The following is a 25,627-nucleotide window of genomic DNA, read 5'->3' on the forward strand; positions in this document are numbered from 1 at the left end:
ATTATGAGGAATGGAGAAGATTGCAGGTGGAATCCATCGCATATGAGAAAGCAACTATGTCTTGGACAGATCTGTGAAGAGAAACAGGATGGCTGACATGGGCAAAATGATCTCTGAGGAATTCCCCAATTTTCACCCAAGTGAGTTTCCCAGATGAACTGTTGGTAGCTGACTGCGGCAGACTTTTAATGGCCCTCCTTCCAGTGGTACCGTTGGAACAGAGCTCAAGGAATTTCTGAGGTGGGATATGCTGTCAGTGCTCCTTGGAGGCACAAATACTTAGGGGTCAGAAGTCTTGCCTGATGCTTAGTAGCCCAGACCCCCAAAGGAATCTGGCCCCTAGAACATATTTATTACATAGCTATTGAACAGAGACAAAAGTTTGATTTGGTGTATACAATGGAGAATAGGTAATGTCTTTTTCAGAGTGTTGTATTTGATTAAAATGAAATGACATTATGTAAAAACACTGATACAAAGATAAGGCATTATTCTAATACAAACAGGACAAAAAAGTCTTGAAAATCTCCCTGAAGTTCAGTTTATTTGCCGTAATCTAATTTCTTAGTGAACTGAAGATAATTTCCCCTGAAGACACAGAAAGTTCTGATTTACCTTTTTCTTCGTCATCTTGGAAAGCATGGGGGATGGGGCTTTTTGCCTATCATGTGACTGTTCTGAAAGATATGGGTTTATGTGGAATAAAAATACGCTAGAAAAAAATAGTTATTTGTTTCTCTTAGCAGTTTTTCTGGATCCAAAACCTCTCCAGTTTCGGATGGATTTGCTATGCGGGAGGAAATCTAAGGTAAGGCATTACGAGTCTCACAGATCTTCCCTGATAGGTCACATTCTGCTAACCTAATCATATTTGACAATACCTTTAATTAGCCAAGAAATTTTATTATATGTTTGATATATCTGCCTCCTACAGATGAGTATCATTTTAATCTATGATATACTGAGCAGTCAAGAATTGTATCTTGCATTTATGATTTAAGAAGCTATATTAAAATTAAGACTTGTGTTTATGTGACTATCAGGAAAATTAAAAACCATTACATGGATATTTATAAAAACTGTTATTTTTGGAAAAGTTTTAAAGTTGGAAGCCCTGTCCTACTCCTTTATAAAATGGGGAACATACAATTACTTTAGGAAGAATTCAATTTTTCCCAAATTCCACTCCAGATTATGTCAAAGGCAGAACATCCAGAAATCTTGAGGCATTTATCTCCTCAAATTTTAGATGAATTGCTTTTAAGATTTTTCCTAATCAACATTATATGAAACCTTCTAGCTGATAAAAGGCCAAACATTTACATTCTTCTCAAGAGTTGAATGAATTTTTATGTTATCAACACAGATGGTATTCCAGTATTTACCATAGTGAACAGGAAGGAATTAATTTCATCATCCATGTACCATACAAATATGAAGTTAAAATAGAATTTTCATTGATGGTCAATACTGTAGATTCCACGTGACAATTAATTCCAAGAACACAAATTCGACATCTTCAGTGGAAGGTGTATTTTTCAGTTTTAACAATACTCTCAAAGAGCTTTCAGTTTGTCTTTCTCTTGCTCCTTCTGACTGCAAAGTGCAAAAGATTCCTGCACAAATTGCCTGCACATAGGGCACTGCTGAAAATACCTAACGCAGCCATCACACAAGCACGTGTGTCTACACGGCAGAAGCACCCAGTTCACAGTCCCGTTCTGGCAAACAACACAGTCCTTGCTATTCTCCTCAGGGGGCTCCACTTCACTTTCAGACAGTCCAGCCTTTTCTAGCAAACTTCGGTCTGTGGTTTTTTCTCCTGGAGAGGAATTGCTGGAGGGAGTGGAGTTACTATTTGCAGACATGAAAAGTTGCTGGAAACCAAAGAAACAAGTTTAAGGATAAACACAAATGACAATTACCTTTTAATTATGACTGGGAGTCATAAAAGCTGCTAAAAATTCGTGAGTTAGCAAACCCAGTAGCAAACAACAGCTAACTCTGTGACTAACTGAGAAACATTATCTCTTTCTAAATAGTCATTCTTTGAAACTCTGCAAACAAAAGGGACATAGAAAGATGACAGGGTACTTACCTTAAGATCATGAAATTGACCTTGAGCCAGGAGTAAATATTGATATAATATTCTACAGGAAAGTTTATAAGTCTTATCAGGAATATGAATTACTGACACCATGGAAATCTAAAATAAAAATTAAATACCAGTCAGTACTTACATTATTTCATAGGCACATGAAATAAAAATAAAAGGTTGACAAATTGGAAAACTTACAATATTTTATTTAAATCACAGTCATTAAAAAGGATCAATTGCTGAACAATATTTCAATAGTGGCAATATTTTTGCCAGAGTTATTTTTAGTTATATTCAAAATTATAAATTTAATGCCATCCCAACAAAAATACCAATGAGCTTTTTCATAGAGTTATAGGAGTTAACTCAAAAATTCTCATTGAAAAATAATACATAAGTATAGCTAGGAAAATACTGAAAAGAAAGCTATGGGGAGGACTGAGCCCAGTCAGATATTAAAACATACTACAAAGCTTCTAAAACTAAAATAATATGGTACAGGCACATGAACAGACAGGTGGCTAGAACAGAACAGTTCAGAAACAGACCCAACTTTCTGTACAAGTATGATAAAGGTGGGATCTGAAATCATTGGGCAAATAGTCTTTTTTTTTTTTTTTTTTCAACGTTTATTTATTTTTGGGACAGAGAGAGACAGAGCATGAACGGGGGAGGGGCAGAGAGAGAGGGAGACACAGAATCGGAAACAGGCTCCAGGCTCTGAGCCATCAGCCCAGAGCCTGACGCGGGGCTCGAACTCCCGGACCGCGAGATCGTGACCTGGCTGAAGTCGGACGCTCAACCGACTGCGCCACCCAGGCGCCCCTGGGCAAATAGTCTTTTTAATGAAAAGTACTGGGACAACTGGACAGCGGTTTGGAAAAATATAAAATTATATGCATTTCTCATAATCATACATACAAATAAACTCCAAAAGCATAAGAAATCTAATTGTACAAAAGAAAAAAAAAAAAAACTGTGCAAGCACTAGAAGAAAAAATGTGAATTCCTTTTTATTCTTGGTGTAGTAAAAGACTTTCTAACTATGACACAGACCCAGAGGCAGACGCATTTGACTGTATAAAAATTGAAAACTTGTATACCAAAAAGCACCATAGGCAAGGTCAAAAGACATCTGAAGAACTGGAATAATATTTACAATATCCCTAATTTATGAAGAACTTTTAAATACTGATAAAAAGCAACCAAAAATCCTATTAAAAATGGGCAAAAAATATGAATAGACAATTCACTCAAAAAATATAAATATGGTCCTTAGCCATATTAAAAGATGATGGTGTGGAATTGGCCAGAGATTCCATCTCTCCCTCTCTCTCCCCCTCCTCCACTCATGCTCAAGCTCTCTTTCTCTTGCTCTCAAAAGAAATAAACTAGGGGCGCCTGGGTGGCGCAGTCGGTTAAGCGTCCGACTTCAGCCAGGTCACGATCTTGCGGTCCGTGAGTTCGAGCCCCGCGTCAGGCTCTGGGCTGATGGCTCAGAGCCTGGAGCCTGTTTCCGATTCTGTGTCTTCCTCTCTCTCTGCCCCTCCCCCGTTCATGCTCTGTCTCTCTCTGTCCCAAAAATAAATAAACGTTGAAAAAAAGAAATAAACTAAAAAAAAAAAATCTTCAATTTCACTCACAATATGACAAAATACAAATTAAAACCACTGAGATATCACTTCTCACTCATTGGATTAATAGATTTCAACTGTTTGTTAATATACTCTATGAAGAAATAGTTACTCTCATATATTGCTAGTGGAATGTATAAAAAAGAAAAAAAAAAGTACAATTCCAAGGGTATAATCCCAATGGAGGGGAATTTGGCAATATGGAACAAAATGACATACCCTTACACCCTCCAACCACACAACCTCAACAATATGAAAATACATATGCACAGATTATTCAATGCAAGATTATTTGTTATTGCACAATACTGGAAATTATCTGAATGTCCAACTACAGGAGATTGGCTAAATAACTGTGGTACCCATACATCCTGCATACAATGGAGTGCTATGCAGCTGTGAAAAACAAAGTGAGGAAGAGCTCTATGAACTGATCTGGAGTGGTTTCCAGGAGATATTATGAAGTAAAAAAAGCAGGAACATGTTTAGTATATAAAGTGTGATACCTTTTGAGTAAGAGAGAAAATAAGAAAAAATATATACATGTGTATCTTCTCATTATTACAATCAGAAACATAGAAGGGATAAATGAGAAAACAATGAACTTGGTTATCTATAAGAATTGGGGTGTATAAGAATGGGAGGAAAGGATGAGAGCAACACCTGTGCACACCTCTAATTTATACAGTATTTTTTGACTTTTAGGAGGACTAATCTGAGTAATTCATGGACACAGAGTTTGACTATAAATCTTCAGGCAGAAAGTAAGGAGAGGGCAGTTGAGCACCAAAATAATTAAATTCAGTAATGAATTATAAACCACTGGGGGGAAAAAGGAATTCCTGAGGCTGTATGGATAATAAATAAATAAATGGGAGGTCTCTTGCTTATAGTAGAATACTGAGGGCTGATTGAAGGGCTGGAGTTGGAAAACAGTCATTTTTGCAACCATGATGGTAAAGATAAAATCTGGTAAGAATTGTCAATGGATATTATATCCAGGGGGAAATTCTCATAAAAACTGGAATATTTACATGGTCTTAAAAGTGCCCCTCCCACACCAACTGCTTACTATTTGCAAGAGAGGGGAAAAAATTGGAAGAGAGGAGAAATTAAATAACACCTTGCCAAGAGATCAAAATTAACATCACCGGGGCGCCTGGGTGGCTCAGTCGGTTAAGCGGCTGACTTCAGCTCAGGTCATGATCTCGCGGTCTGTGAGTTCAAGCCCCGCGTCGGGCTCTGTGCTGACAGCTCAGAGCCTGTTTCAGATTCTGTGTCTCCCTCTCTCTCTGACCCTCCCCCGTTCATGCTCTGTCTCTCTCTGTCTCAAAAATAAATAAATGTTAAAAAATATATATATTTTTACAAAATTAACATCACCAATGAGGGGAAAGAACTGCCCATGACTGGAAAGGTGCCACCCTGAAAAGCACACATCATCACCTGTGAAGTAGACTGGCTGAAAATGCACAACTCCAATCTAATCATGATGAAACATCAGACACACAAAATGAGAACTGTACTATTTTACAAAAAGGGTGCATGTGACTATACTCTTCAAAAATGCTAATGTCATGAATTGCATGGGTGGCTCAGCTGGTTAAACATCTGACTCTTGGTTTCGGCTGGGGTCATGACCTCAGGGTTCAAGAGATCCAGCTGCTTGTCCAGCTCTGCACTGACAGGGTGGAGCCTGCTTAAGATCTTTTCCCTTCTTCTCTAAGCCCCTCCCCTGATCCCATGCCATGCATGCACACACTCTCTCTCTCTTTCTCTCAAAATAAATAAGTAAACATTTTTTAAAAATACTAATGTTGTAAAAGACAAACAGGCTATGAAAATAGTTCTAGATTAAAAGAGGTTAAAGATACATGATAAACAGTATCTGACTCCAGACTAGAACCTGTACTGGTGGGAAAAACATGCTGTAAAGAAGACTGCTAAACCCACTGACGTATTGGAATATAGGTAATAGGTTGGATCAAATATTTTATCAATGTCAGATTTATAAAGTTGATGACTATGTTGTGTTTATATAAGAGAACATTCCTATTATCGGGAAATACACACTAAAATATTTAGGGTAAAGAATCATTCATACAACTTCTCAATTCATTTAAGAAAATACACACACATAGACAAGTAATGGTGCAAACAGTGCAAATGTTAATAATTAACAATAGGAGGTCTCAGTAAAAGGTATAGGACTGTTCTTCTGCTTCTTTGTTTTTGCAAGTTTCTGAAATTATATCCAAAGAAAAAGCTTAAAAACAGAACCCTTCTATGGCTGTAAACATATAATATTGTTTATAGTTCTATCAGGATTTCATAATTTGGTTAATGATTTCAGAAGCTTGCAATACTAAATCAAAATGACAGGATTGGTAGAATGTTATCATCTCACATGAACAATCCTGCCATTGGATTTAATACTAAAAGCTTCAGAAGCTACTATCATGCGAGTTATAAATACATATGTAGCTATAAATATAAATCTGGTATGGAAAAGATGCTCAAAATATACTAAATGAAAACATGTCTCAGAATAGTACATATAATTTTTTGTTTTTGTTTAAAAATTACATATATAAAGGTCTGCAAAGATACAGACAAATATTCACAGTGGTTAACTTTGGATGACACAATATAGGAGATTATGCTTTTTTCTTTCTGGCTTATCTAGATTTTCTAATTCTATTTCCTGCCACAAACATATATTATTTGAGTAATACAGAAATTTAATATAACTGAGTAAAAATGAAAAAAATTTCAAAGTCGAAATATTGCAGTAACAACCCTGCTTTCCTTAATCTACCTAAAAAAAAAAAAAATATATATATATATATATATATATATATATATATATATATATATAGACTCTCACCCCCAGATAAAATATTGAAAAACCAAATGTTTGGTTTGCTTTTAAAATTAAGAACAGACAACATTAATACATACTATACTAACAAATATGCTTTAGTTCCAATATTAGGCCCAATCTGAGAGATAAGAAGCAAGATTAACAGGACAAAGGGGAGGGAGCCTGAGAAGAAGAAAAGACCCAGGGGAGGACCCAGGCAGGGAGACTTTAAAAGGAAAAGTGGGGCACCTGGGTGGTTCACTTGGTTAAGGGTTTGACTCTTGATTTGAGCTCAGGTCATTATCTCATGATTTATGAGTTCAAGCCCCATATCAGAGTCTGCACTAACAGTGCAGAGCCCGCTTGGGATTCTTTCTCTGTCCCTCCCCTGCTCGCACTGTCTCTCTATCAAAATAAATAAATAAACATTGAAAAAATAAACAAAAGTAAAAAGAAAATGCCTATTAACCCTTGAGGGCCGGACACCAGCTCCCCTGGGGGAATGAGCTTCCCACATGTACAGCTGGGCCACATAGGTTTCATTCCAATTGGATCAGGGACCTGATAGCAAATCTTTCCCTGTTTATAATGCCATTGACCTGTACACTGGAAAGTGATTAAAACAGCAAATTTTATGTTCTATACATTTTAACACATACACACTCTCCTCTGTCTAGACTGAGGAAGAAAGTTAGAAAACGAAGAAGACACTGAATACCTTAAACAGATAGGTTCCCTAGGTTTTCCCCTCAGTGAGGAGAAAAGAAGCCAAAAGGAGAAGCTGGGAGGAAGGTGACAGATCTGACCCTATCTGTTCTGAATGAGTGGAAGGAAGTAGGGGAGCAGAGAAGACATGGGAGGCACAGTGGTGATGGAAGGGTTACCTTGCTGGGGTGGGCAGGATAAAGAACAGAGGCTGGAAATATGAAACACCAACCTGACAGTTCTTATTTACCTTCAACTGGAAAGGGGTGGGGGGCTGGGGGTGAAGGGCAGGAAGGGGAGGAAACCAGAGGATCTCTCCTATGCACTCCTCACTCCTCGTGCACATTCAACTGACCTGCTGTCAAGCTCCATGAGGTTCACCAACATTGCTTGGTATGGTGTTCCCCCACCCCCCACCCCCCCACTCATCAAATTTAGTGAGCACCTACTGTGTTCCGTGCAGTGTATTATTAGGTTCTGGAAACACACCACTATTAGTATGACTAGTTTAGAAAAACCAAACTGACTTCGGTTCAATGGAACTTCAACTTGGTAAGGCTAAAAACCCAAACTGTATGAGCAGGGTTTAGATTTCTCAATAAGGGTCTGCACCTTCCAAATGCAAGAAAATGTACACTTGTTTCGAGGAGATATTCCTTAAAAAAAATTTTTTTAAAGGCACTTTGCACAGGACTACAAAGGCTTATTACATCAAGCCCTGGTTCCATCTCTTCCTGAATGACTGAGATTTTTCTTCAGACTCTATTTCAGTCTTTATAAAAAGAATATTGGTCCTAACACACAAGGTTGTTGGAAGAAGTAAATGAGTTAATGTTAGCGAATATATTGTGTACTTTAGAAAGTATCATAAAATGTTACCATATCTTTATTAATAAACATATCTGTATCATGCACTTCAGAAAAGTAGTAAATTGTGTATAAGGGCATTCTTACCATGAAAGGATTTCACCAAAAGTTTACTTCATGTATAAGCCTCTACTATACTTAGAGGAATGTCAGGGCTCAGGTCCTCTTAGATCTCTAAGATGATTTTATCTTCCTAATAGGGACAAACTACCAGACTAAAGAAATAATTGGCACATAATGAGAAATGGAGATTACTGAAAATATAGGAACCAAACACATAGAGGATGCAGATGTGGCAGGGGCTAAGAGGGAAACAAGGTGACTGTAAGCATGAAAGAAAAGAGGGAACACTCTTAAAATTGAGCACTGCAGATGATTCCAATGCTTATTTACTCAGTGTTAAAAATGTTAAGAATAAACATGCTTCCCAAAATCTAGCCAACTACAATATACCTTTTGTTTTTTAAATAGTATCATATTCTTGTAACATATGGAGAAAAAAAAAGTCATACTCCGAAGGAGCTGTTATATGTATAAAAATCATACAACTGTATTTCCCATGGATTCCTTTTTCAAGAAAAATATATCTGGGCCAAATGTATGTCCTCAAGAATTACAAGAAAACTTTTTTTATTTGCCAAATAATTATTACCTATCATCCAAATCACTCGAAGGAATTTTTCCAGAATTTTAAAATTACTTACAATATCATAAATTTCTCGGTCATCCTCATCAGCTAGGGTCAACAGTGCTACCAGTGGATAGCGAGATCTGGGCACAGAACCAAAGTCTTCAATTTTAGTATCTCTTGGTAACTGGCAATATATTTCTTCTTTGCTGTCCTTTTTAATACTTTTTGAAAATGTAAAGGTAAATTGCCACTGTAACCAAAAATACAGTAATACACCAAAGGTAACAGTAACTTAGCAAATAGTTTATTTTATCCATAAAAAGTCTAATGTCTAAAATTTTCATTTGTCGAGGCGCCTGGGTGGCTCTGTCGGTTAAGCATCCGACTTCGGCTCAGGTCATGATATCACGGTTTGTGAGTTTGAGCCCGGCATCGGGCTCTGTGCTGACCAGCCTGGAGCCTGCTTCAGATTCTGTGTCTCCCTCTCTCTCTGCCCCTCCCCCACTCACACTTGGTCTCTTTCAAAAATAAATAAAGGTTAAAAAAAATTTTTTTTAATAAAATTAAAAAAAATAAAATAAAATTTTCATTTGTCAATGGATATATCAGATAAAAGGATACAAATACTGTTCTTGATAAAGATATTCACTATACAGAGCATCTTCCAGTGCTTGGGGAGTGCTTATTCGGAAGCAATAAAAGTGCTTCTGTAGAGCTTCATAGAATTTTTGAACACTGCACCCCCAATAGCATGTAAGGAGGCTATCTTCAAGGCAATCTGTTGTCAAAGTTATGCCAGCTGTAGAAAACAAAGAAGAAAAGAAGACAAAGAGAAGAAAATTACCTAATGTAATTTCTAATACAATGGTACACAGTGAATAACAAAAGCTTCCTTTTGGATGCTGGCCAAGGTGATGTCTGTCATAAAAGGAACTCATTAAAGGGTATGTGCCTGTAAATGAAGGAACTGGTCCCTAAACAAGTGATATAAAAACTTCCACATCTACACAATTTTGAAGCACCATCAGTAAACTCTTTATTATTTACACATTTATATTTAGAAATTATCAAGTTCATTTTGAGTGTGTGACTTAAAGACTTCTCTCACATACATCTTAAAAACTGAAATATCATTCACTATTGGTAACCTACCACTCTAACAGCATATATAATCCTAATGACAAGAAACAGTAGTGCTGTCTCCAAAAGTGGATATATACAACCTTCAGAGCAGAGCTGTCTCTGAAAGTGGACACACCTAACTCATGGGGTCCACAAGATGACCACTGCAGTAGGAAAAAATATTAAAGAGAAATCAAGCCTTACTAATATTAATATACTACTGACAACATTAATATATGTTCTTGCATACAGTTAATGTCCCATGTAATATGCAAAATATCCTAGGGAAAGAATGGGGATTCCAAAACATGAAGAGCTTAATAGCAACGTCCTCATTCATTTATTTGCTTTCAGCATAAAAAAAAAAATTACAATTTAAGTAAACCTGATTAAGTGGAAAAAGTAAATTATAAGCAGACCTACAAATTATATCATTTTACCTATTTATTAAACACTTACATAGGACTTACTGTGTGCCACCTGTATGATTTTTTCCCTTGCTTATGGCAGTTGCAGCAGTATCAAGTTCAAGGGCAGCAATATCTAGTGTCTTCTACAGCTGTTAGTGGAAAGTGCGGTATCTGGTGCTCGGTGGCACTGGACTTACTAGATCAAAAGTACATGGTTCGAAGGGCACCTGGGTGGCTCAGTCGGTTAAGCGTCCGACTTCGTTTCAGGTCACGATCTCGCGGTTCATGAGTTTGAGCCCCATGTCGGCTCTGTACTGACAGCTCAGAGCCTGGAGCCTGCTTCGGATTCTGTGTCTCCCTCTCTCTCTCTGCCCCTCCCCCACTCGCATTCTCCCTCTCTCTCTCTCTCTCTGTCTCTCTCTCTCTCAAAAATAAATAAACATTAAATTTTTTTTTTTTTTTTTTTTTTAAGTACATGGTTTGGAGCACTGTTCTTGGCTGAATAGCCTTGGTCTCTGATTCTGGCTCTCCAAACCTACTGGCAATTCTGTCAGCGACCCAGTATCCTTTTATTGAGGTCATTTCTGTTGCTTGCTAATAGGAATTCTTGTGCTCACTTCGGCAGCACATATGCTAATAGGAATTCTGATTGATACGTTGTGTAATTTTTTTAGATACTTTTTTATTTATTTATTTTTAATATTTATTTTGGGGAGAGCACAAGCTGGGGAGGGGCAGAGAGAGGGTACAGAGGATTCAAAGCAGGCTCTGTCTGCACTGACAGGCTGACAGCAGTGAGCCCGATGTGGGGCTTGAACTCATGAACCATGAGATCATGACCTGAGCCTAAGTCGGACTCTCAACCAACTGAGCCACCCAGGTGCCCCATTATGTGTTTTTTAAAAGGTGATCAAGAGTATATGTTGGAAGGATATACACAAACATAAGAAGATGTTCTACAGGATGCCAAATATTGAGTTTTTCACTTTTCTGCTCAGTAATCAGTAGTATGTACATAGAGTTTCAGATTGGGGGTATGCATACTAGCAATGACATAGTATCATTTCTAATCACAGGCAAAAATTTTAATAGGCAGGAACTTTGCATAGGTAATTGGAACAGAATTTGATTTCAAAGTTTTATATGATTCTAATCATCGGGTATTAATTCAAGAATGGGAAATTTTGCGGTGCCTGGGTGGCTCAGTCAGTTAAGTGTCAGACTCTTGATTTTGGCTCAGGTCATGACCTCATGGTTGTGAGACTGAGCCCCATGTTGGGCTCTGCACTGAGTGTTGGAGCCTGCTTGGGATTCTCTCTTTCTCTCTTTCAAAATAAATAAATAAACTTAAAAAAAAATGGGAAATTTAATTAGCTATTATTTTTCAATTAGCTATTAAATAGCTGAAAAAAAACCACTCCACAATACACATTTAAATATATATTTATATGTTAAATTTAATATACATCATATTAATTTACATATTATAATAAAACATACCAGTATATACCATTTATACTATTTTACATAAAATGTACATGTTTGAAGTTAATATATATATTAAAAATCATACATCCTTTTCTTTATGTTACCACAGAACCACATAAGGTAAGGAAAAAAAAGATGAAGTAGATAAGGAAGGAAAAAATAGAAAAGGCATATAAAAGAAAATAAAAAAAGAGAAAAAAGGAACCCAGAAAATGATTTAACATTGTTGGCAAAAATGTGAAAAATTGTATGTACGGAGCATCAGTTGTATGAAAATGCAGGAATCCACCCAAATGTCCATTGATAGGGGATTAAATGAATAAAATATAGAATGCTCTATAATGAAGTACTTTGCAGCTCTTAAAAAAGAATTGAAGCATAGCAAAATATCTGTATATTCTACTGTGGAATGATCTTCAGAATATATTGTTAAGCGAAAAAAGCAAGGTGGAGGAAAGTTTATAGCATAGTACTGTTTATGTCACAGGAGGGGACATCCATACCCATGTGTGTGCTTACACTAACAAAGAACCATGGGAGGATAAGTCCTAAAACATGTAAAACTACCCAGTTTATTTGCTGTGTAAAAAGAATTGGAGTTCCAGAGATTCAGAGCTGCATAAAAGACTTGACTAAAATGGGGAGAGTGTCAGAGACCAGTGACAACTGGATATTAAGCAGACTTCAACAGAGTATGTCTCTGAAATTAATATTATAAGTTTGTGAGAAAGAAGAATAGAATCTATAAATTCTACTCTCCACAATCTTTCCTAAACTTGTCTAGGACACAGACTGAGAAGATAATGTTTTGATTTACACTAACTGATGTCAGTTCAAATCCCCCCGGGGCAGAGCTGTTCTCCCTTTAGTTTTTCCTACTTGTTCTGCAGACAGTCTCATGCTTACATTTTCTTAGTCTTCTAAAATTCAGTGCAAACACAATGCCATGTCAGATCAACAGCAATAGCAGACTTGGAACACGGCCTTAAAGCAGAAAATTCAGAATCTAAACTAACCGAAAGGGGGGTGATTTCTCTCAGCCTGCCCTAACCTGCCTAGCTGTAACAGCCAAATAAAGCCCAGCATAAGAGACAGCCTTGCAAAAAACTGCAAAAAACAAGGACTATGGTCAATGAGTTGAGCCATTAAAAAAAGGAGAAACAATACAGCAGAAAAGCCACAAAATTTCTTGAGGAGAAACCCTGAGAAAGAACTAACGTACAAGGTGATCACGCATGAGGGTAATAAATCTGGAGTACTGGGAGACGAAAATTTTATGTTGGAGAGAATAGAGGTTCACAAATTCCTCCCAAAATGCAATGTGTGTCATTTTGTCTACCCTTTCACCTTTGTTAAGTGTCACCAGGGTAAATAAGCCAAAATAAGGAAGCTGTTACAAAGGGACAGGAGAATTTCTGGCCCAAATGAATTCAACTCAACCAACATATCCATAAAACCTTTTACACTGGGGACATGGAAACATCATAAATCCAAACATAGTATCACCACGTAACAACAAAAGAAATCCCAGCAACCCACCCATAGTAAAGAGAGCCAAATGACTAAGATTAAAACTGATTCTCATTAATTTTCAAGTAAATCAGGTCTCCAGATAGTCCCCTTCCCTCCCCTACATGCCCAGCACTTTGGGGACAGTGGTGAAAAAGGACCTGTATTTTTTTTTTTTAATGTTTATTTATTTTGGAGACAGAGAGAGAGAGCACATTCCAGGGAGGGGCAGAGAGAGAGGGAGACAGAGAACCCAAAGCAGTCTCCTCCCTGTCAGCATACACCCCGATGCAGGGCTTGAGCCCACGAACCCTGAGATCATGACCTGAGCCGAAGTTGGATGCTCAACCAACTGAGCCACCCAGGTGCCCCAAGGACCTGGATTTTTAAACTATCTACACATCCGATGAAATAACCTTTTAAAATGTCACAAATATTGCCCAGAATATTATTTTAATATCCTGGTTAGACATCTTTAATGATATCCACTGTTCTACAGTTTAAACAAATGAATTCTATTCTGCCGAATTTAATTCCCACCAAAATCCCTCTCCTTATTTCCCCATAGAAGAAAGACAATCAATGATAGGCACTGGTATTTTAAAAATTAAAATACGTCAAGAAGCAAGCTATAAACCCACACATCGAAAAAATTTTTTGTGTACTTTGGTAATGGTATTGTTGGTTAGTGGCTGACAGGTCTTCTACTCACTGGATATCTTTTCATTTGCTTCTAACATTTACAGGGGAACTATTTCTGCCTGAAAGGAAAATTGACGGATTTCCTCACACTTCCCAGCTCACAAGTGTGTTTGCTTGGTCACAATTAATCAGTTCTTACTTTTTCAGCATTTCCAGGCTTGTGGAACTGTGTGGCAGGAAGGACGGCTTTGTACTGGTAGCTTTTTATATCGGGAGTCCTGCTCAAGGCCCAGATGTGACACTGGAGCAGGTCCAAGTGCCTGGCCACAGAGGTCAGAGGTCACCAAACTACCACTGTTTGAACTACCACTGTTCTTATTTATTTTTATGAGTTTGTTTATTTTGAGAGAGAGCAGGGGAGGGGCAGAGAGGGGGAAACAGAGTCCCAAGAAGGCTCCACACTGTCAGCACAGAGCCCAACACAGGGCTTGAGCCCACAAACCGTGAGATCATGACCCGAGCCAAAACCAAGAGTCGGGAGGCTTAACCAACTGAGCCACCCAGGCACCCCTGAACTACAACTGTTCTGTACATTTTAATTAGTCATATTTTCTAAACAGGTTAATTTTCTGTCATATCTTTTTTTTTTTTTTTGAGAGAGAAAGAGAGAGCACACATGTGAGTGGGGTAGGAGCAGAGGGAGAGGGAGAGAATCTTAAGGAGGCTTCATGCCCAGTGTGGAGCCTGACATGGGGCTGATCTCACGACTGTGAGATCACTACCTGAGGCAAAATCAAGAGTCAGACGCTTAACTGACTGAACCACCCAGGCACCCCTTTTTCTAATTTATGTATTTATTTATCTACCTGTGTCATATCTTAAACATGGTTTTCCCAAGTGAAAAATGTCAGAACAAACCCTTTATCCACCATTAGAGGATTAAAAAAAAAAAAAAAGAGGTCCTTAGTTCTCTCCAATTCATAGGCTAATAGTATAGTACTTATAGCTAAAGAAGAATAAGAAACTTTGTACTTTTTCATTATAAATCAATATTTACTTAAGGTTGATAATCCCTATTTACTAAGTACACTGCTTTTCGACAAGTGATTTTGGAAGTTATAGACAGGAAGACGGCTATGCAGAAGGGTCACAGAAGCCAAGGGAGCAGGGTATCAAGAAGGAAGGACTGGTCAACTCCGTGAAACTGCAGAGATAGTGCTAACTCAGGCCTACAAAGTGTCCACTGGATTTTCTGACTGTGGGGGCAGGAGGGCAGGGTCGGGGAGCAGAAGTGGTCATCAGTGACCTTGGGGAAAGCCATTTCAATGGAGGGATACAGGCAAAAATCACATCTGTGGAAAGTGAAGCAGGCTAAGGGAAGAAGGCAAGTGCAATTCGCTTTTGAGAAGGCTGGCTGTGAAGGGAGAGAAAGGGGACAGTAGATCCAATAGGGTAAAAAGCTGAGAGAGGTTGGGGTTGTTTGTTTTTAAGATACCTGAAATGTGAGCAAGTGTAAAAGGTGATAGGGTCTCAGCCTGGAAATCTTTGTAGAGTTATGGGAACTGTACCTGGAACTGCCCACCCATCTCTACTTAAGTGCTACAAAAGCACTTCAAAGTCCAGAAGTTCAAAACTGAACTCATTACCTTTCTTCCAAAACCTGCTGTTCCTCCCATACTCTTTATCCTGGTAATAGGATCTGTCTATGGAGGGCCCCTGCAAAGAACCTGAGTCTTCCTCCACTCTTCTCTCTTACCTGTCCCGCCCTATGTTTTCTCCATAACAAACTACTTATTGTTTCTCTGTTTCTGTCTCAGTGCTTTGTTCATGCTTCTTCTCTACTTAGAATTTCTCCCAACCCCATGAGATAAACACCTACTTACCTTTCAAGAGTCTACTCAAAAAAAAAAAAAAAAAAAAAAGAAAGAAAGAAAAAAAGAAAAGAAAAGAAAAATAAGAGAGAGACCCAGCACATTCTTTATGAGGCTTTTCTTTATGCCTGCCTCCCCACCTCAGCAAACTTAACCATTTCTTCTTTCCTTCCTCCCCTCTTTCCTCCCTCTCTGTCTTTCTCCTCTTTCCTTCCTCCCTGTCTCTTTCTTTCTCTCTCTCTTTCCTTCCTCCCTCCCACCCCCTTCTTTTCTTTTGTTTTCTTTTTCTTTTCTTTCCCTCTATCTTTCACTCCAGTGGTTCCTAGATAGTCTTGCAGTTCACTTTTCCAAAAAGCACAGAAACAAACGACTATCATCTTATTACCATCTCTCAAAATAACATTTTATACCAAAATAACTTATACCCAAAATACCATTATTTCAGATTAAAAAGTTGTTCTTCAGAAGGTTAGCAACCTTACGTTAACTGTGCTCACACTACACCATCCGTACATTTCTCACTGCACTCAAGACCCATGAAAATGCCAGACTTCTCTTATTAACATCTGTGATACTTAATTCTTCTTACACAGATATTTGCCTCTGGTTTGCTAGTTGATAAGTTCCCGAGGAGCAAGTTTTGTGAATAATTAGTCTCTGTATCCGTAGTACGTAGTATAGCTCCCAGAACAAAACAGATGTTCAATAAATACTTGTTAAGTCCAAAGAAGAGAAAGCAATAAAGAAAGAAAATTAAAGTGATGAGAAAGGGGCACAGAAAGAAAAAAAAGTCTCTGGAAAATAGTCACCAACTTGTAATTGAAGCTGAAGATGGATTAGTGATCTCTAAGCCAAAAGGATTCTTGACTTGTCTCATTTGCTTTTTGAAAACTCTTGTGTTGAACTGGGTCTCTTCTGAATTTCTCAGGATTACTGGAACATCCCAGCCAAACCTGAAGAAAAATAAAAATAAAATAATACATAATTCTAGCAAATGTTGAAACTTTGTTCTATGTGAAGTATGTTGTGCTTTATTAGTTATCCCTTTTAACACAAGCATCACAAAAGAGATTAGGTTATTCAATCTATATTATATCACAGAATTCATCTAGAATTGAGGGATTAGAGGTCCCATACATAACTGCAATATATTGTTCAGCTGGCTGAATCGACATACTCTTGAAGACAAAGAGTTCTATTGTTAACATTGTTGATAACAAAGTAGTACAGTCATTATAGATAATTGTACCAAATATAACAGCAAAAACATAAGAATTATTGAACTTTTTATATAACACAAAAAACAAATTCATATTTAATATGCAGACTATTTGATATAATTAATGGGACAAGAGAACCTTTAAATACCAAATACAGCACTTCATTTATATAACATATTTTCTACTTTCAAATTTCATATAAAAATGCGATAATGAATATTAAACGGATTAGAAGGAAAATGAAAGGGACTACACTCAATCCCTCATAAAACTAGAAGGCAGCTAAGTTTACTCAATTAAAAAAATATATATATATGAATACACATAAGCTGGAGGACTTTAGTTAAAATGGCACAGTTAAATACATACTTTGATGCTCTCTCTTCTCTCCAGACACTTAACAGTGATAGATAAAAAATAAACAGAGAAATCAAAGAGACCCCACTGAAATGAGTAAACAAACTGTGGTGAGTTTAAACAAAGGAATGGTAGTACTCAGCAATGAAAAGGAGTAAATTATTGCTACAGCCACATGGATAAATCTCAAAAACAACATGCTGAGCAAAAGAAGCCTCACACAAAGGAGTACGTGTTATATGATTCCACAGTATAAAATTCTAGAGCAGGCAAAACTAATCTATGGCAGAAATAAAAAAACAGGGCAGTGATTGCTTGTGGGGGTGGAGCGGGGGGGGGGTGGGGGGTGGGGGGGTAAGTGTATGGACTAACCAGGAAAGGGCATAAGGAAACTTTCCCTGTGATGGCAATGTTGTATATCTTGATAGAGGTTTGAGTTGTATAGATGATGTGTTTTAGAACACTGAAGATTTATACATTTCATTGCGTGTAAATATACCTCAAAAGAAAAAAAGTGAACTACCAACAAAAAGAAACATTGAGCTCTAGCTAATAATATGCAATACTTCAGTATTTACGGGAAGAGTAACAACTTACTTTGAAGTGATCGAGAAATAAGATTACAAATAAGTAATGAAGACTTGACAGCAAAGTGTTGATTGTAGAACCTAAGCAATGGGCATATGTATGTTCATTTTGTAATTTTTTCAAGTTTTCTGTATATTTGAAAATTTTAATAATAAAATGTTGGAAAAAGAGACTTAGTTGGGTTCAAGGACAAATCTTTATGGCTCTGAAAAAGGAAAGAAATATAAGGTAATGAGGAAGGCTGACGCCATGGTTTGATGGGTCCTGAGTCTGGCAGCAGGCTGTGGCAAGTAAGCCTTCACACAGTAAGAGGACCTTATAGGTTGTCCACTCAAGACAAGAGCCAGAGCTAGGTTCATAACTTGAATCTAGAAGCTGAGTTAGGCCAATATCAATATCAATATGTCATTATAAGACCTGGTGCCTGACTAGGGGGCATCTAGGAATCTGGTTGAAGGCAATTGTGAGATGGTTAAACAGCAAGGGTGATGACAAAGGGAGGGGGAAAAACTTCTACTAAAATTTAGGTCGCAAACCAAAGTTTCAAAACACGTGAATAAATCTAATGCCAAGGGAAAACCAGTAAAAGTAACACATGGAATAAAGTTACACTCCAGATGAATTTCATTTTATAGAACAGTTAGATAAGGCTCGTCTGGTCCTGCCTAAAAAAGCTGAAAAGCAAGCCTCTAAGAGATCAAACTGTGCAAATTAACTGTGCCCCAAAACATAACTCAAGAATATTTATATGAATACAAAAACATCCAACACCTATAAAGTAAAATTCACAATGTTTAGCATCCAATAAAAAATCAACAGCCATGCAAAGAAGAAAATGTGACCCATAATGAGGAAACTAATCAAAAGAAATAGACCCCAGAAATGATATGAATACTAGAATCAGTAGACAAGAACATCAAAATAATTGTTATAACAATATTCCATATTTTCAAAAAAGTAAGTAAAGATTGAGAATATTATATGGAGACATGGAAAATACTTACAAAGACCTAAGTCCATTTCTGAAGAGGAAAAATACAACATTTGAGATGAAAAATATATTGGACAGGCTTAATAGCTAACTGAACATTACATCAGTATATTTGAAGACATAGCAACAGAAAGGATCCAATATGAAACACAGAGAGGAAAAAAAAAAGGCTGGACAACCCCTCCCTCCCAAACATCAGTGAGGTGAAGGATAAATTCACGCAGTCTGCAGAGAAGGGACAGAGACAAACAAGAAAACTACAGATGTGTTATCATTCAGGAACACAGATGCAAAACTTCCTAACAAAATGTTAATAAATGAAATCCAACAATATATTAAAAGGCTAATACATCATGACCCAGTGATGCCTTAATATCACATTAAAAATTTAATATAATTTACCACATTAACAGACTAAACAAGAAAAACCATATGATTATTTCAAAACGTGCAGGAAAAGCACTTGCTAAAATCTAAAGTCTATTCCTGATAAAAACTGTGAGCAAACTAGGAATGTAAAGGAACTTAACCCAATAAAGGGCAGCCATAAATATGTAGAGCTAACATTGTACTTAATGAAAAACTGCTTTCCTCCTAAAATAAAAAACAAGACACTTTACAGCCATGTGTCCTTAAGCAATCACTCAATTCGGTGTAACCGTCTTCCCTTCTGGAAACGTTTATAACAGGGTTTGGCATGCTAAGCAATGATAATGTTGATGATGGAGTAGACTTCGGAGTTGGCAGGAGAGCAAGAAAGAAACAACAAATCCAGCAATTTCTCCTTTTTGAACCTCAGAATCAGTTACCCCATAGGCTCTGAGTCCACTCCACTGCTCAACATTGGCCCAGTGCTTTTAGCTGAGATCCAGAGTTGGACACTTAACCAACTAAGCCACCCAGGCACTCCTGGCCCAGTGCCTTTTAGAGGTTAAGTCAGGAATGTGAAATGTTAGGACCCGAGATATAACCTTCTTATGAGAGCCATAAGATGATACCTTCCTCTTCTTTCTTTCATCCCTTGGAGTGAAAAACAAAGGAAGAAAACACCATTCTATACTCCTCATTATATTCCCTGGCCCCTTCATCATTTTTATCCCCCTGTCACCTACCCCCCCCCCTTTTTTTTCTTTACCCACACTCCCTGACTACTTCTTATACCCACACTACCAGCAGTAAAAACTAGAATTCAGAGCTCATTGTGTTCCGTGCTACTGTGGTTCAAGGATTATATTTCAGGTACTTTATCATGCTGTACCTAAAAATTTCAATTAAAAAATCTTAAAGGTTTAGGGTCCAGAAACCCAAAAAGCAGGGATTTGGAGAAAAATCTGGAAGCAATCTATTGTGAGCATGGAATTCCTCTCCTTTTAGTCCATGATATATCTGGTTTTAATATAAAAATATTATTTGTCCAAATCTTTACATAAAATCAATGTTGGAGGAAGATATGCTGTATCTGTTCTGTGGCTTTGTAAATACTTCAGAATGGAACAAGTAATTTGAGATGTAAAGTGTTTCTTTTTAAACATGCTTATCCAAGGCTGCTTGGCCCAGCATCCTATCAAGAGCTGCCAAAGCACACCTATTATTAAAAGAAACTCATCTCCCTTGATTTTTTATTTCTCTGCCTCATGCTTAATCTTGGGTCTGCATTTTCTAATACCCTAAAGTCCTTGACTTGACTTATATACATTTTTTAAAATCAGTATTATGAATGATGCTAAACCCTGGGCCTTTTTATCTTACATAACCTTTTTACCATGAAGGATATCATACACACAGAAAAACACACAAAACATAGTTCAATGAATTAGAAAGCAATTGGTATTTAGGTTAAGAAGCCAAACAATAGGGGCACCTGAGTGACTCAATCAGTTGAGTGTCTGACTCTCGATTTCAGCTCAGGTCATGATCTCACAGTTTGTGGGATAGAGCTGCATGTCTGGCTCTGCACTGACAGTGCGAAGCCTGTTGGGATTCTCTGTTGTCCTCTCTCTCTGCTCCTCCCCCACGCATGCTCACACTCTCTTTCTCTCAAAATAAATAGACATTAAAAAAAAAAAAAAAAAAAGAACCCAAACGATATCCTCGGAAAGTTTCTTGTGTCCCCTCCCAAGCACTACCCCTTCACTCTCCACTATCTTGACTTCCATTATTTTAATTTAGAATACTTGTTTTTGAATTGTTATGTAAGTGGAAGTGTGCTGTGTATACTTTTTTTTTACTATTTTACAACATTATGCCTGAAGATTCATCCTTGTAGCTATACTTAGTGCATTTTGCGGCTGTCTAGTATTCTGCATAGTAAATGTGCTATAACTTGCTTACTCATTCTACTCTTAATGGACATTTAAGTTGTCCGCACATATCGGCCATTATGAATAATGCCTAAGTGAACATTTTCTTTTTTTTTTTAAGTTTATTTATTTTTGACAGAGAGAGAATAAGAGCGTGCGCTAGAGAGGGGCAGAGAAAGAGGGAGACACAGAATCCAAAGCAGGCTTCAAGCTCTGAGCTGTCAGCACAGAGCCTGATGTGGGGCTCGAACTCATGAACCGTGAGATCGTGACCTGGGCCGAAGTCAGACGCTTAACCGACTGAACCACCTGGGTGCCCCTAAGTGAACATTTTCATACAAGGTGCTTGGTCCACATACACTTAGATGCATTTCTAGTCGGTCTACACATGCTGGGAATTGTATTTCTCAATCATAAGATCTGTGCTTCTTTAACTTCAATGGATAATGCTACCAATTGTTTTATGTATATTCACCAGCAGTGAATGAGTGCTCCCCTTGCTCCAAATCCTTGCCAAAACATTATGAACATCCTGGTAGGTGTATGGTGGCATTGCATTATGGTTTTCATTTCTATTTCTCAGATGACTGATTTTTCTTATTTATAGAAACTCTTTATATGTCCTGAATATGAGCCCTTTGTTGCATATATCTTCACCCTTTCCACATCTTGCCTTTTCACATTCATACTAGGTCTCTTTTGATGAACAGAGTTCTTAATTTTAGCACAGTTATTAACCTTTTCCTTTAAGGTTAATGCTTTTACTCTTTGGCTTTTCATTACTGCCTTATCTGAAACACTGCTACGTTTCTGAATTATGATCTTGGACATTTTTGTATTCCTGTCCTCCCAAAGGACTTAGTGAACCATGGCTAGAGCAGCCAATGCTGAAGCAAGGCTCTGTGTCCATTTTGACTTCACCAGTCCTGTTGCCCCAATATCCTTATGCTTTGGGGGAAACAAGGCTTGAGAGGAGAGAGGGTAGACTTCACTGTGTAATAGAGTGATGTCACAGACTGACCACACCTTTTGTCTTAAACGTTATGTTTAATGTTGACTAAGATCACGAAAGCTGTTTTTTGGGCAGCTGACACACTGGTGACTCATGTTGAACTTTCAGCCTAGTAAACTTTTTCACATACTTGACTCAGTGTGAACTTGCTCATTTTTGCACAAAAATCCATAACTTTCATAGTTTTAATCTGTTTGATGTGACCAATATTTCTATCTTTAACGCATTACTCAAAAGCCGATATGCAGAGATGACCTGGAGTGAAGTTAAAAATTGGAGAGTGGTCAAATAGTAATCCATAATTGCTGCTGACAAACAGTTCTGTAAAATACTGATAAACAGACCCAGTGATGTGTCTTTGGCCACCATCCTAACATCTGGGCTTTTCCACATTTGTAGTCCAAAACTTGAATAAAGGCACTGATGCCCTGTGTATCAGATCGTGTATCTGATATGACATTACAAGGAATAATAAAATAGAAAACTGATCAATTTTCCTTCCAATCAAATTTCATCTTTATCTTTTTCCACTCAAAGTCATTTTGGCAACTGTTAGTAATGGAATACCAACTAAATAAATGTTTCTAAACATTACTTTCTTTTATATAAACCTAGTCCCCTTTTTTTCCGTATGGAGAATTTTCCATTCTCTTTCCTTTACTGTTACATTTTTATACTTATTCCTCCTGGATTTTTCTATACTTCTGGTTTTTCCCATTTCTAAGTTGTTTGTTGCACTTCTTCATATTGTTTAAACTTCCAGCACAGCAATGATCTGTGGACTTTCAATTCTGACCACATTTTTCATACTGCCTATATAATTAATGTCTTACCCCACACACACTTCCAAAGCTTCTCACCAGAGGCTGAACTGGTAGACTGGACCTCCCTTCTTTGTGTCTGGAGTCTCAGGGAGCCCCTCGTAAATAAAGTTTACTTTGAAGCTAAAATTTTAGGCTCGGTTGTAAACAGTTTTGATCACCCATTCAGCCTTGAGTTCTCAAGCCAATCAGAAAACTAACAGGCAGTTGTTAACTTGGGCTGGGCAGGGCTTCTCTCCCGGTGGTCTCCCAAAGACGGTCTCACACAGCTAGCTGGATGCTGACACTAGGTCAGGATATAAAGACCATTCATGGGGAAGCCCTTGGTGGGGGGAGGATGTTTGTCTCTGAGGGAACCACTGTGCTAACGATAAGACTTTGGGAAAGTGACACAATCTCTGAAATTCTGTGCCTTTATTTGTAAAATGAAGGATTAGAACAAGTGATCTTAAGGCCCTACGAAGGTTTGAAATGCCATTTCTAAGTACTTTTTTTGTTACTTGTTTATTTATTTTTGAGAGCGTGTGAGTGGGGGGGGGGGGGGGGGGAGGGAACAGAAGATCCCAAGCAGGCTCCATGCTGACAGCAGCAAGCCTGATGTAGGGCTCGATCTCACCAACCGTGAGATCATGACCTGAACCGAAGTCCGATGCTCAACCGACTGAGCCACCCAGGCACCCCTGAAATGCCATTTCTAACAGTTTTGTGTTTTCCTCTAGATGGTTCCAAGAAAATTCTTTCCAACGCAAGTGTATTTGGCACCCTAAGCAAATACAAACTAAAGTCATAGCCTTTTCCTAAGGAGGAATGTGGGCCTCATCACCAACCTCCTCACACACACACAAGCTACTGCATTTGAGAAGTGGGATGAGAAATGGTCAAGGTCAGTGTATCAGGCAGGGCTGGCAGGAACTGGAAGCCACATCTGCTATTTAAACATAAAGAATTTAATACTAATATAAAGAACTGTTCATCAAGTACTGAAGACTGAAACACTAGGATACACTGAGGTATCCTAGCAAGAAGCAGTTCGCCCTCCTTGGACTGGGGAAACAAAGGGAAGAGTGGGGATTAATGCCGTTTAGAAACTTGGATAAGGGACCCCCCAGAGGTGGCATGCAGACTGGTGGTGGGAGTGCTGGGCAGCCAGTACTGTTATCTCTGGAGGTGTACGATAAGGCTAGTTCTAGGTATGAGGAAAAACTGTAAATTGTAAATAAACTGCTGGTTCTCAGGCCAGCTGCCACCGCCAGGATAAAGGCGAGTGCTGCAGGAACACAGACCAGAAAAAGGAAGCAAACTGTTAAGAGGAAGTCCTTTCTTCCTCTTCTAGCCTTCCAGTTTCTTTCTAGCATCACCTATTGGCAGACCCTAATCGGGGGCAAACAAGCACAAGAGAAATGTGGTTTGCAAAGTCCCAGCCCCAGTATCACCAAACAGAGTACAGAAGAGCATGTTTGCAGTTGAGAAAGAACAACCTCTAAGGAAGATCTGGCAGATGATTTACAGTTATGTCCTTGCGGAAGCACTGAAGGATATGGGGTCCTTCCTCAAGGGGACCTGATCTCCCCTTTAATTAGAGGCTCCAGGTCTATGGACTGGCTTATATCTATAAACTGGGTGAAAGGTGGTAACTCTCCACTGTTGTGACCCAAGTCAGGTTTCCTGCTCCAGACATGAAGTTTTTCCTATGTAGTTCATGTAGCGTTTAGTAGGCTACCCATCTATTTTATTCCTAGAGGCACTGTAAGCCATTAGTCACTGCCAAAGATCCTTGTGGGCCAAAACAATCTCCACTTTGTCCTCCATTGCCCATTATGGAACACAAGTCAACCCTGACTCCTGTGAGGTGCCCCTGGACCTCACATCAGGAGCTCCCACTATCATAGACTATAAAGAACAGAAATTTTCAAGGATACAAGTCTCCTCTTGGAAATTTATTTCTCAGTGCTTTCATGAAAAGTCTATCTTCTGTGCACTCTTGAAGGATACAATAGGTGGGTGGGTGTGCAAGTTGCACATATTAAATCCAGTCCAATAGTCCTATTTTCCTAAGCCTTCAGATTCTTTCCTCATTATGACAGGAAAGTTTTATCCATCTTAGCCTTATTATATATAGGCCACCACTGAGTCCAAATTTTAGTCAACCAAATCTGAGTTAATACTTTAGATTCAGAATTTCTTGAGAACAAAGCCAGATCAATAAATTTTATCTGATTTAGTGTTACAGTTTCTCCTCCCTGGCCTAACCTATTTACAATCTGTTCTCACACACACTCCTCCTTCCCAATGATACAAATTAGTAAAATTTTGCAATTCTTTTCGAGGCTAGGCTCTTTCCAACCAGGTTATATTTTGTCCCTGTCCTTTGGAGCATGAAGAGATCTAGGCCTCACAGCAATAGGTTACAGAGATAGGTCTGAGTAAAGACATCCTTTGCAAAGCAATTACCCTATGCAAGGTTATCACAGGACCTTCAAGCAAGGGAAGGCCAATTT

At 38.1% G+C, this 25,627-nt stretch overlaps 1 protein-coding gene across 2 annotated transcripts in view; it reads right to left on the reverse strand.

The window, feature by feature from the left end:
* Positions 1–416: 416 nt before the first annotated feature.
* CGRRF1 (cell growth regulator with ring finger domain 1) overlaps positions 417–25,627 on the reverse strand; it is a 29,842-nt gene continuing 4,631 nt past the window's right edge. For both annotated transcript variants that reach the window (XM_025918958.2, XM_086709713.1), the window contains exons 2-6: positions 16,654–16,793; positions 9,420–9,597; positions 8,872–9,019; positions 2,099–2,206; positions 417–1,877 (exon numbers count right to left, since the gene is read on the reverse strand). In XM_025918958.2, coding sequence (XP_025774743.1) covers positions 1,557–1,877; positions 2,099–2,206; positions 8,872–9,019; positions 9,420–9,597; positions 16,654–16,793 — 895 coding nt within the window. In that variant the 3' untranslated portion in view covers positions 417–1,556. The remainder of the gene's footprint in view (positions 1,878–2,098; positions 2,207–8,871; positions 9,020–9,419; positions 9,598–16,653; positions 16,794–25,627) is intronic.

This window comes from Puma concolor, chromosome B3 (assembly GCF_028749965.1).
Source record: "Puma concolor isolate L17-30 chromosome B3, mPumCon1.1.hap2, whole genome shotgun sequence".
Classification (NCBI taxonomy): domain Eukaryota; kingdom Metazoa; phylum Chordata; class Mammalia; order Carnivora; family Felidae; genus Puma; species Puma concolor.